Source organism: Egretta garzetta, unplaced genomic scaffold, assembly GCF_000687185.1.
Source record: "Egretta garzetta isolate BGI_Z169 unplaced genomic scaffold, ASM68718v1 scaffold287, whole genome shotgun sequence".
NCBI classification, from domain to species: Eukaryota; Metazoa; Chordata; class Aves; order Pelecaniformes; family Ardeidae; genus Egretta; species Egretta garzetta.
In genome coordinates, this window is record NW_009260435.1 from 6,257,375 (window position 1) to 6,270,888 (window position 13,514).

At 40.7% G+C, this 13,514-nt stretch overlaps 1 protein-coding gene across 1 annotated transcript in view; it reads right to left on the reverse strand.

The window, feature by feature from the left end:
* KLF13 (Kruppel like factor 13) overlaps positions 1-12,990 on the reverse strand; it is a 33,635-nt gene extending 20,645 nt beyond the window's left edge. The window contains exon 1 of the mRNA XM_009643963.2: positions 12,376-12,990. Within this exon, the coding sequence (XP_009642258.1) occupies positions 12,376-12,916 (541 nt within the window). The 5' untranslated portion in view covers positions 12,917-12,990. The remainder of the gene's footprint in view (positions 1-12,375) is intronic.
* Between the last annotated feature and the right edge of the window lie 524 nt (positions 12,991-13,514).

Genomic DNA, 13,514 nt, shown 5'->3' on the forward strand with positions numbered 1-13,514 from the left:
GAAAAACACAGCTTATGCCAAATGAGTTTTAGTTTCTTGTGAACAACAGTGGTCATATGCAGTTCATGGTATATATGTATAATATAGAAGTGTAAAGCATAACTTGGATGTGTCTAAGAGTACACTATACACAAGACCAGAGTTGGCTCATGGAAAGAAGCTTTAAGCAAATGTGCACAGAAGTTTAGCACAGGTGTCATACCCTTTTCCAAAATAATTAGCCTGTAACTCACCCACAAGTGATGATAACCTTAGCAGCATAAAGCAGGTTATTGATGATATATCCTCAGAAAGTATAGCTGCTTTTCCAAGAATTCATTTCAAAAGCAAAGCACCAGCCAGATATCATTCTCTCATACCCTTTTTTGTAACCTATTAGATTCTTAATGACAAAAATAAATTTTAGTATTTTTTGCCTTAGTGACAAAAAATAATCTAGTGATTTGTACATTCAAAAGGAAGTAGTCTATTGCATACAAAAATTGAGTTGTGTTCCTGTAAACAGTCTATAAGAACACCAGTCAAGGTAAGGACAAAAGAAGAGAAGGATTCTTTCACTGAGAAGTTTGGTGTTAGACTGAGAGGGAGGAAAGTACTCAAATCCTTATTATTACCCTATTAAGAATAGTGAAAGAGCTGAACTCTGACTTTTCTTTTTTATGTTATAGAGCCCTAAAACTTCAAGGAATTAACAGCAGCCTGTTAAACAATCTCATCTTAAATGATGGGGAAAAGGAAGTATCAAGTTAAAGATGTAGGTTTAAAACAGTGTATCATTACAGAGAAGATTTTGGTTTGGTAAGGTCAGCGATACTGTCTCCTCCAGAGGCAACACTGCTCAAAAAAATCACATGCAGAGATGCAGAGAAAACAGCTGAGTTCTACATGACTTTTCACCAGTAAGCAATGTTAGCAAAAAAAGTCTCTAAAAATGAATGGCCCTACACCATCTAGGATCTTGTGGCATGAGTCAGGTGAGAGTTTACACTTGGAGAGAAAAAGATATGTTTGTTCCTCCACACTGCTTACCAGAAACATTGGTCAATTCCATATACTGAAGCTAGGCCAGGAAACAGAATGACAAAGTGCTCTCTTCTTTTTTTGTTTTTTTAAAAAAGAGAACACCCCTTTGGGGAGTGCCTGAAACTTGGCTTAGAAGAGGCTGGACATTTGTACTTTGACAAGCAGTGTTTAAAAGCTGTTTCTCATTATAGCTTTGTCTCTGCATTATATAACAAGACCTTCATAAATTATCACCTTAGACAATATAAGGTATCTGACAATCATGTTCCTAAACACATCACATTTGTATGTTTCCCAGTTGTAGAAGTCTGGGACAAGGTTCACAGTAAAGCATCTGTGCCAGCTGCTGTACAATATTTGCTTACTTCAGTAAGCACAGCAAAGATGACATTGTAACCTGCCCAGCCATCTCATCCTCTGAAAGCTACCCATGAGATTTGTTAATTAAAATAGCTCCCCAGAAGTTAGACGACTTCTACATTTAAACTCCAAGCTCCAACAGATGCTGGCTTAAATCATATCTGATTTGGTCAATGAGATGGTGCCATTAATGATATTGTCCCACAGACTGAAAGGAGATGTCAATACAGCAAAACTCACTCAAGCTCGAAGGAAAACGTAGAAAAATGGTGAAAGAGTCTTTCAGCACAAGTAATTACCCTGATCTTGTGTCATATCTGAACTCACTTGGAGATGAGATGTTAAGAGAGCTGTGGATAACCATAGTAGAACGAATCGTGAGTAGCATTGTGTTCCCACAACATTCAGCTACGTTCCCGCTAGCGTATCTGTGCTTCTACAGGTCTTTCATAAATCAGCATATCGGGATTACAGAGGAATTGTGATACATGTGTACAGTTTCCTTTTACTTCAACAGTTTTAAATAGATTTTTATGGTGTAAATACCACAATTCTACTTCAGTTGTTCTCTGGACTTAAGAGTTAGCCGATTATGTGGGATCTATACCACAGATGAAGCTGACCAGAAAGTAATGGGTCTGAATACCACAGATAGATGCTAAACCTCTAAAATACCTTCAGTAGCATCTGTTAAAATTCACTCTTATGAAATGAGACATCTCCTCTTAAAGTTACTATTTCAGGCCTTCTACAAACTCTCGCAGCTATCATACCTGTCTGCCATTTGAAAACTTATCTTTTCAACAGTATCAGCTATTCTGCAGACCAGGGAAGAGCTGGAGATACAGAGTAGAGGGAGAATACTCCCTCCAGGCAGCATATCCCACTATTTGAGCAATGCTGAGTTAATCTACCTAGCCGCAACAGCCCTGCTCCGTCTTCAAAGCCTCGCCAGCACATGAAGAAGAGACAGAATCAGAGTTAGGGTTCACCATAAGTGATTTTTAACTGTGTGCAAAAACATTTTTATGTATATTAGCAATGCAGTGCTTACTATATGTGCAGGTGGTGGGGAGAGGGAGTGGTTTCTTTCCAAATGAAACAAAATTCTGTGCTTAAAAAAAATATGTTTCCTTATTAGGGACAGTGACAGATATTTTTTTTTTTTTTATTAAGACAAGGGATAGGTAATTAGCTGGAGGTAGACTTACCTCTCATATCATATAGCTTGAAGTAAAACTGATTCTATTAAATCTACACCATAGCATCTAGTAAAACTATGGTATAGAATTACTTTGTTCCATGACCAAATTCTACATCTTTTCAGCCATCTGTTGAAAAAAATGAGCTTTTAAATCAATTTCTTATAGGTGTATTTATGCTAATAATACTATGTAGGGCCATCTATAAATTCCAAATAATTTGCTTTTCTGGTTGCTCATAATTTTTCTCATACATCTCTATTTAAGCTAGAATTTGGTGCACATGTTGCAATCTGAGAAAGACTGTTTCTAAAAAGGTAGTGAGAAGAATTCAGTTGTTTCCACAAATGATGAAGGTTGGGGGAAATGGAAGGTACAAACACTGTACATCTCTGCACAAAGAGGAAAAAATGTATCAATGAGAATCCTGGCAGATGTAATCCTTTGAAGTATCTAAGAAATTCAGTTTTCACCATGTTCTGAGAATTTAAAAAACATACTTTGCAAATACACCCTGGATTTATTATACAATAAGACTAGCCATCTGCCAACATTCTGTTGGCACTGCTTGTATGGACATATATACACCAAATGGAAATTTCCATTGACTTAGAGGGGCTTTCAGTGCTCTATTAGAGTTTCACGTACACGAGTAAGAAAGCTGCATATAATTCACATTGGTCTTGGAAAACATATCAATCTCCAGAACAATCAAAAACTGCCAAGGAAATAATGTATTAATGCTAGTCTGCAGTCCATCTGCTGGCATTTAAAAGAAATTGCAAATTTAAACTCAGTAAGCCCCTGCAATATATAACAAGAATTAGTCTGTGGTTCAGTGAGATTTTTAGCAGCATCCCTTCATATTTGTTACAGCAGGATCCTAAACTACCAGATTAAGAACGCAGGAAAGCCCCATAAGCACTGTGAGGTTTTGCAAGAATCTATAAAGCCCCAGTCTAGTATGTAAATTTGTACCAGTGGAATTTCATTTACCTACCCCCAAATTGCATAACAAATATTTCTGTGATCTATTAGCAATCAGCTCACCATTTCAGCAAAATTTTGCAGGAAACATCTGAAGATGGACTAGGCTGTCATGTTCTGACCCTTCTCAGCTGGCTTCACTGTAAATTCCTCTAGTGGAAATACTGACAGCTGTTTAGTTTAAAAAGCTCAATACATCCTTTTTGGCTGCTGTACCTCAGCTGGTCTTACTCTGGAACTAAGTTGTTAGCAGTTCTGCCTCACTCCTTGACCAGTTTTAAAAGCTACTGTTGAAGGCAGTAAAGGCTACATACCCAGCATACCAATTCTGCTTGTGTATTTGCTGTCCAGGGATACTCTAGCTGGCTACAGGACCAAAGCAGATGGAAAGCTGCACAACGTGTAGCAGGAACACAATGCTCCCTCATGTGAATTTTTTAGGTGCCTCTATTCTAAAAACTCATACAACTTATAACCAAATAACAGAGAGCAGTCTGGTAGAAATATAGTGTGCAATAAATCTGAGATAGCTTATTGATCCATTGCCTGCAATGTCAACAGATACCCAGTCACAAATATTTTGCCTGTGATTCCTGAGAGCGCTACATAAGTGCTGTAACTGATTACAGAAAATCTTTCCCTTGCACTAGAGGTCATTTCAGGATATGCTCACTTTAATACCATTGACTTGTGCCAAGTTCCTGGTTAGTAAATGCTTTTTGTGTTAGAGTAGCAAAAAAGCTTCTGAGGTTGTTTTTCTACCAGTAACTACAACGGTGGCACACTTTTAAAAACTTTTCTTTTATATTAAGTGAAGGCAGACCCTGTAAGATCTGCTGAATCTGCAAGACCTGAAAAATACAGGATATGTGTGTCTGACTTCAGTGCCTGCACTTAAATAACCCACATTTTCTACCTATTGTTAAACTGAACACAGCAAGATAATGATCTCACTGCCCATGCGAATCTACCTAATAAAAGCCAAGTGGGTAACAAAGGAAAAAAAGTATACCTATAGAAATTCTACAGAAAGGACCCTTCAAAGCTTGTACTGCATTTAAACGGCAGAATATTTTTTTGGCTCTGTCAGCACTGACTTCCAAACAGCTGATCCAAGATTGGAAGGGGGCAGGGGGGAAGTTGGAACATACTTAACTTATAAAACAGAACTAGAAACCACATGTCCAATATAAACAAGATCCAGGTTTCTGCTCTTGGACGTGCCATAACTGTGTTCAGCCAGACAATAACACAATGCAACAGTTGTATTTTAAATGGTTAAAAGGTGCCTTCTTTTCAGATGAAATCCAGTTGTGAGTTTGTTTCATAAAGAACTCCAGTTTAGCAAAAGATTTGTTTATGCACAACTCATGTCACATACAAATACTTTCCAGTGTCCTGCAGAGCAGTATATGCTACTGCAGAAAAATTTTCTACAGATCATTCAGAACACTTTTTCCGTAAGTCTGTGATTAACTTCTGATACAAACACAGCCATAAATTGCAATCGTCCATTCATTAAAAAGATTATTTGCTGGTTTACTCCAGACTATTTGTAAGATCAGGTCTTGCTACTGAGAAGTGCTGCTACCGGTGTCTACGATGAGGAAAACAACTGGAAAGTGATCCATCCTCAGCACTTCCAATATTAATAGGTCTCATTACACTCGGCCCAAGTACCACCTCCATGCTAAAAGGAAAATGGTTTGTAGAAAGAGAATTCTGTGAGGTTTCTGATTTCCCACTAGATACCCAAAGTTTTCACCCTGTAGAAAAGGCAGTCTCTGAACACTGTACTCTGCAAATGATGTTGACTAGAGCAGCCATACTGTAGTTGGGATATTTTTTGTTAGTTACCCTCTGCTTGACTACAGTAAGATCACAGGTTGCATAGGCTGGCAACTCACTGCCTGAGCTAGACTTGTCTCAGTAACTGTCTTGGTCTCAGCAAAATTTGATATCCAAAGAATTGTGGAAGTCACAAATCAATTCATTTTCTTTCTGTACATTTTTGTCATGGTTTCTTGAGCATGTTTCAGTGCAACACAACACAGCCATGTGTGTCCCCTCAGATTCAAAGCAATGCTCATTTGTCTTTTAAACAGATTGTCATCTTCCTCTTCCCTCCTCACTCAACAAAAGCAAACAGAAGAAAAGCAGGGAAAAATTATGGACAGAGACTATTTAGCTATGCTGATTATAGCTGTTTCAAAGACAATGGTGAAGAGGGAAAAAGAAGACAAAGTATTTTTTGTAGTAGACCCTCTCTCCATCACAGTTATGACAAGTACAGCTTTGCTTTAAAGGCTTTTAGCTACAATACCTAAACTCTATTAATTGTTATGAGAAGCTTTATTTCTATGACTTCTGCAAGATTAATATCTCTGTAAAGACTGGGGACAAAAAGGATGAGAGGCGAGGCAAGGGAAGCCTATCACAGAAAAACCTGTGTAACAATCTAGAGATTTAATTATCTCTAGTAGCTAATAGGACTCAACTGTGTGCTAAATACCATTGCCAGCCAACTGGATTCTCCACGCAACCAATTTAACCCTAACTCTTTTGCAGCTGAATTAATTGAATCCTATTATTCAGTCCTGAACCAGTCAGGTAGAAGAAGTGAGTAGTAGTAGTTCTGCCTTTCTGCCTGACTTCAGCTCCTTTTGAAAAATGTAAGTTTTAAAACTTGATTACTTTTTTAAGAAATTTATGCTCTGTTCTTATTTCAAAGATTTTTAACATTAAGAGACTTAAAGCATATACACTGCTTATTAATTATCTTCAGTGAACAGAGACTGTTTGATCCAGGCTTAGGATCAATGTTTTTAACTAATGACTTTGTTCTTTAGAATTGCGTGTTAGGGTGAGGACTTAGGCAGGGCTGTAAATTAAGTTGGTTTATGCTTTCAACTGACTCATTTTGTTTAATGTGTTGAAACTTTCTTAGAGGAAGTAAGAAAGGAATTGCAGAGCTCTTTCAGAGCAAACAGAAACAATTCTTTGCAGTTATGTATTGTTCTTAAAAATACAGGCTTATTAAAAGACACTTAGTGCCATCAGTTCTCAAAAAAATGTAGGAGCAGGCTGCTGGACTATTTAACACTGAGAAATAATGCTTATGGGTCAGGCTGGAAAGACAACTGTTTCATGAGAGTAGAATTTGAAGCTGTCCTGAAGCTACCTTTTGAGCCTCTCTCAGTTGAAAACCTTAGAGAAAAGATTTTGATGCACTCAGGAAAGAGAGGAGGTGAAAGGCAGGAGAAGACCATTATGGGACACAACAGCCTAGAGGTGCCCTGGAGCTTTTTGATAATTTGGGTGAATGCTAATGATAGTGAGTTAAGCATGCGGAGCCAGCTACCTGTTTCTAACTCTTAACACATGGAGTCAAAAACAGGATGCTCAGCCACTAAACCTGAAATTGCTGAGCAACATGCAGAGGGCCAAATTCACTTAGTCTGTAGCCTGTGGGAAATCAGCATTGGGGAAAGGCCTTTCCAATTTCCTCGGGCAACCTGTTCAGAGGGAGCGCAACTTTCTATTCAGTCCTGGCATTCTGAGCAGCCCAACTGGCAGCCCAGAGGATGGATTGAACCAGGGGGACCCACTCATTTCATCCTTCTCCACACAAGAGCAATCTGCAGCCCTGTTTTCGTCTGTTCTCTTGAGTGGCACAGGAGGCATTAGATTAAGTTTCTCCTCTTGTAATCTTCTCCTGCAAAGGCTTGGGTCTTCAAAATGCTGTCTGCTTGCCACACACATGCATGTATACCCCTTCTAGAATCACTGTATGCCTACAGGCAAGCTAAAGGAAACCCGAACTAAGTCTAGTCCATGTTTTCCAGCTAACCAGCTATGTTTCTGGTAATTGTCAGGTGCTAAAATGAAAGATAAAGTTTATTTCACTGATACCTGAACTTGCTTCTCCTTACATTGGTTAATCAGTTTCTTCACATGCACACAGGTGGCATCTTGATTCAAACCAACTTCAAAGAAGCTGCACTTTACCACTGTGTTTTGAATTAATGTAGTCGGAGCAAAACAGATGTACTAAAACTGAAAGTGAAAACCAACCTCCCGTTTAAAATATTATTCATACTTTATATAAAGGCCTCTTTACCAATCTAAACACAGCCCAAATAATACTCCAGTTTGTCCAGCCTAACTGTTATGCTGTTGTCAGGCTTGTTACAGTGAGGTCTGATTTCTCAGATTGCTTTCAAATACCAATACTTTATTAATCTCTCCATTTTTATACACCCCTGTTATAAAGTCATCAGAAAAAAATTGCTTAAGGAATGAGAAACAATAATTGGGGGTGGAAGAGTACATGAGTTAAAAAACAACCTTTTTCATAGGGGTTCATTAGTGTTGTCCTCAAAAATGTGATTCTATAGATTTAATGTAAAGAAATGGAAATTACAAGCAAATGGAAATGAGTGAGTTTTTTCTACCTATTTCAATTCAGCTAATATTTCATGAATAAGGGTTAGACTAAAAAGAACAACAGATGAAAAGTAATATATGCTGCATAACTGTGAGGTTAAGCAGGCTGAGTACATAGCTGCCTGAGCTCGCTCTGCCAGCTAGAGAGCAACAAAGGTCTTGACCACTTTCTCTTGGATGAGTCCTAACCTGACATCTATGAGCAAGGATAATATAATTAGGATGGTCTTTTCTTCCTCTGCCCTGACAGCCATATAGAAGTCAGCTAATTTAGCAACAGGAGAGAGGAGCTACTGTTAAGCCACCTGGCCCCCAAGTTTGTTTCACTGCAAGACTCTATCATAGTTAGACTCCAGACTGAGGCTGCTGCCCACATCTCCTTAGCTTATGTTAATTTGTGTAAACACATTTAGTTCTGATGACTGAAAACCTGTTTCTGTGTTACGATGCAATGCTTGGTGAGTAGAACTAGTAAGTTTAGATGGACATTTCAATGGAATGAAATCAAGGGTTATTTTGTGCTTTATCTACATTTGTGATGGCACGCTAATGAAGATGGCTAAAAGCTTGAGAGGTCACAGTGATTTTTTTTTTTTTTTTGGAGGAGGGGGGATTGCAATACACAGGATTCTTGTGATCCCTGCCCAAATAAAGTTAGTTTTTCTCTACATATAAATACATAGCATAACGCAGTAAGTTAGGGCTCTCTACAACCTCTTGGAACATAGCAGTCCTGGACAATGCTTTGTGAGGCTGTAGCCTGTAGATGGCTATTAGGCTCTGCACTGTGTCTCTTTTGATGGGTACAGTGGGGAGAGAAAGTGCTTTCCAGTGACTCCAGAGTCTCCAAACCTTCTTAGAGACCCTGTGCTGAAAACCTGCTTAGAGGAAGAACTTTATCATGTAAATGGTTTATCTGATTTTCTGAAAGTCCTTTGCATTTAGGAATTTTCTCAGGAGTGGAAAGGATTTTTAAAACTGGTGAGCCAGTGAAATTTTGTATCAATGGGATCAGTATGTCTTGGGACAAACAGGGTGCAGCATCTGTGGATCACAACACAGCTTCTGAGGTTCATGGGAACCTCAGTGGAAAAGAATTTGGACTCTACATCTACCCACTGACACTAAATATAACCTTCTGGTAAACATTAAAACTTCAAGGGCTTTGTGGCTGATGATCACGTTGAATGCCAGGACATCCAGTGAGAGAGTAGGGTGGAAAACATAAACACAAAAAGAAACCTAGGGGGAGGGGAAGGGTTTGAAAGCTGGTGGAGAGAATGGCAGAGATTTTGGTGACTAATGTTTTCTGCCTGGTTCAAGGGTTTGTCAAATCAATAAAGATGAAATATTCATAAGGCTGAGATAGCTTAACTGCTAGTGTACCAAACACAAGAAACTATGGATTGCTCTAGCACGTTGTGTTCTAGCAGAGAACTTCACCTTAAAACACTGTACTCAGAGCAAGGGCCTAGGGACAAAAGGCAGATGCTGCTTCCTTGGCTGTTCCATCTTGCTGCTTCTGCTCAGAATAGTATAATTGGCATCCTCTCCACTATGGTTTTTGCTTTGGACATTTGAGCACTGAAATCTGGCTAAAACTATCAGAAGGACTTCACAGGGGGCACCAAACAGTTGGAAAATAATACCAGCTTTAAGTCCCTACCAATGTGGGCTGGATTTGACCCAATAGTACTTGGAAGGCTCTACAGCTCTTTACCAGACCATAAGCTCAACGATCTAGTCTATCCTTCCTCCAAGCATGAAGAGCAAAGCCTTTAGTTTCTGAGCACAATAGCAGACAAGGACAAGCAGGTCATCAACTGCGCTGTTTAAATATCTCTAGCGCTATCATCAGTATCTTCTAGCCTGCAGTACTGTTGTTAGCCTTTTGTTCACCCCTGAATACCAGCTCATCTAGTCATACAGCACATGGAAGAAGTTCCACTCTGTAGCATAAGTTTTTGACTGTTTCTCAGGAAACAGGTTTGGGAGTTACTGGAGTAGCTGTTTAAAGCACCTTGCATGTGTACCTGGAGTACTTTCCCCACTGCTTGGTGAGGGGGACAGCCATCACCCTATCCATTTGACAGATGGGCAGACTGAAGTGTATGTGTTACTTAACTAGTTTGGGACCACTGGAAAGCAAAGGAGACCCAAACCCCTTGTTCTAAATTGGTAACACCCATTATGTATTTTGTAAAAACAAACATTTGCCGGTCCTGAAAGTCACTGTTCTGTTAGCTTAACTCCTTGTGTCACAAACTTTTTTCAAGCTTGTCATAATTTCTTTTAAAGAAAAAAAAAAATTCAAACACCTTGGAAAACATTCTGCAAGAGGAGTAAGAGGCATTTAAGCCTGTTTAAAACTCCATCCAAACAGAGACAGACCTGTTGCCAGTGAGGAGGGAAACTTGGCAGCTTTGTTTAAAGCTTCCCACACAGACACTGGAGACACAAGAAAACAAAGAAGCTGTAGTCCCCGAGGGTCCTGCCACTCCCAGGGCAAAACTAGTCCCTTCCCTGCTTTTCCTCTAGCTCTCGGACACGCACATGCTCTCTTCTCCCAGTGCCATTAGCTACAGCAATAACCAATTAAGCCCTACAGACCTGGAAAAAATACAGGAAATGAAGAGTTAAAAAAAAAAAAGAAAGAAAAAAAAAAAAAAAAAAAACCCACCCACCAGAACTTGGAGGCAAGCCAGAGTCCCCAAATGACTCGGCTCAGCCGGCAGCCTGGAGTGACACTCCCCAACAGCCCTGCCCTCCCTCCTCTCCCCAAAGGGTGGGCATGCCCAGCCCTCCTCTCTTTATCAGAGACAGGAGTTCCCCTTTTTGGTCTCTAGTTGGTTTGGGAGCCCAGAAATATTGCTAAATTTATCTTTTGCTTTTAGGACAATGGCAAATGACAGAAATAAGAAAGCAAAAGAACTGAAAATTAATGGAGACAATTCCCTGTAAGCCAAGTGGAAATACCTTTTCTGCATAACTCCCAGGGAGGCAAAAAGCAGTTACACAGTGCAAAGCAGGGCAGGCTGCCTGGGGTGCCAGGAACATGCTGTTCCTTTGGCTGCGCGGCACAGAATTGTCCATCCATATGCTCAAACTTGATGGGTCTGTCCTCCCTCCCACAGAGAGGAAAATATACCCTCCATTTAGAAGGGCTCTTGCTTTACCTCAGGAAAGCAGCAGGAAACTGAAGGCACACTGAAAAGGTACAGCCAGTGCGGGTGAGACTGCCACCACTGAGCTGAAACTGTTCAAGCTTCATTAAGTCACGTTTAGTTCTGAGAATCTTTTCTCTTAATGCTCTTTATAAATGAACTGACCATAGATCTTAGTAAATTAATTTGTTCTTTGAAATTACTCAGTGGAACATCTTGCACAATCCTGCTTGAGATGGTGTGGTGCCTCGCCGTATGCACTATGATTAGTGCCTTTCAGCAGAAATTGATCTCCACAATTTTTGGTGTTCCCTGTCTGACTGGAAGCCATCCGGTTCCCCAGCACCAGGCAGAGGCACGAGGTCTGGCAAGTCACGGGGTCTGTTTCAAGATGACCCTCCTAATACTTTCCGTGCATAACTTTCATAGCGCTTGCAAGACTTCCACTTTTTCTATGTGTGTGTCTCGTAAATTACAATAGCAACAAAAAAGTGGTCACATAAGTCTTCACCAAGAAGTGAACACTGATCAGAACAACTTAGTGTTTGCATTCAAATGCTTTGTTTTGAAATCGGTTTTACCCAGCAGCCAAAAGCTTTTTTTTGAGACTGCCCATGTCCCCCTCCCTCTACGCTTATGACAAATGTCTCCTTCTGACTCATATTAAGCCTCTCAACTCCCTTCCTGCCTACTCTAGCTTTCACGCAAGTGTCTGCTAAAGAAAGAAACAGACACAGAGTCATTCAGTACCTCTAGAACATTTAATTTTAAAATATCAAGCGAATTGATGCTTGAATGGGAAGTGACAAGCTGGTATAAAGGTAGTGACAGAAGCATGGGGTAGGAAAAAGTACATAGGGGAGGGTAAGAAGCATTGAAAAGGGAAGTAGAAGATGCACTGAACAAGGCGGCTAGCAGCTAAAAATTACAGCTTGGTACAATCCACACAGTCGACCCACACACCATTCCCTGTGACATTAAGTAATAAAAAAGGGCAGCATTAGCTTTGAATCTATGCCCATTAAGGGTTTATTCCCAGAGGGGTTTTTTTGTTGTTGTTTGGTTTCCCCGAGCTTGAGTTCTGAGATGTGAAACCATAATGGTGACCAAACACAAGTTTGGTTTTGTTTTTTCAACATTCATTTTAATTATCAAGCTGTAACAAATAAATCTCTGGCTGGATTGTAACTAACCTGTGTGGGTCCTTAGATGAGCTTTAAGATGGGAAGATTTGCCATAAACTTTTTCACAGCCCACATAGTGGCATTTGTGCTTTTTCTGGGGTGATCCAGGGTCAGTCCAGCTTCTCGTGCGTTTGTTCTTTTGTCTGGGGCTTGGCTCAGTTACTGCAGCCAGGCTGGTAGGTGTGGCTGCTCTTCCTCCTCCACGCTTACCAGCCGAAGACACACTTTCTTCCCCAAACTCTTTAGGAGCAATGGAAATGTGTATTTGTTCTGTGATATCAAAGGTCTCTGTTTTTTCCATCCTTAGAGCGGATGAGTTTGGGACATGCTGGTTCAGATCTGCTAAAATGCTAGCTACCACAAGTAATGATGATCCATTGTCTTTCCCGGTTTCTCTGACTTCCCGCTTATCTTCTCCATTTGATGAGGGAGGTATTGCTGCATCAGGTTGGGGATCAGGCTCCCCTTTGGGACTGTGGATAATAGCACGACTGGACATAGAAACAAGGCACTCTGCTGCAAAATGATCCACATATGCTGCTGTTGCCATTTTTCCTAAGTTTAAAAAGAAATCCAAACAGAAGAGGGGGGAAAAAAAACCCAACCCACAACACTAAGACTTTCCCCTTTCCTATTTCTTAGGATCTCTTTGTAGAAGTAAAGGCTGATTTAGCAGCCGTCAAAAATGCACTTTGTTCATGACGAGCACACCCAGCTTGTCCCTCAATCAAAAAAGCGTTGGAAGTCCGATGGAAGGGAAGAAGAGGAGCAGACAGATCCTGGCGCTGGCAGCTTGTTGCTTGGAGTATGAATTAATGCTGGTTTTCCGAGAACGCAACAAAATAAAGACGCGGTTTCCCCAGCCCTTCCATTGCGTTGTGACAGTAGAATAAGCTTTCCCCGTTATCGCTCCTCGGAGTCGTCCGGACCCCTGCGGGGGCGTGGCCTGGGAAAACATCTGGGCCTGACGTCACCGCGAAGCCACATCCTGCGCCGATCAGGTTGGCGGCGCGCGGGGCCGGGGGCTCGGCGGCGCGCGAGCAGGGTTGTGCCCGCCAGCGCGCCTTTAGAAGTTTCCTTCGGTCTCCCCGCCCCAGCCAACCAGAATAGCTTGCCACAGGCAGGCGGGAAAACGCACGCGGCCGCCC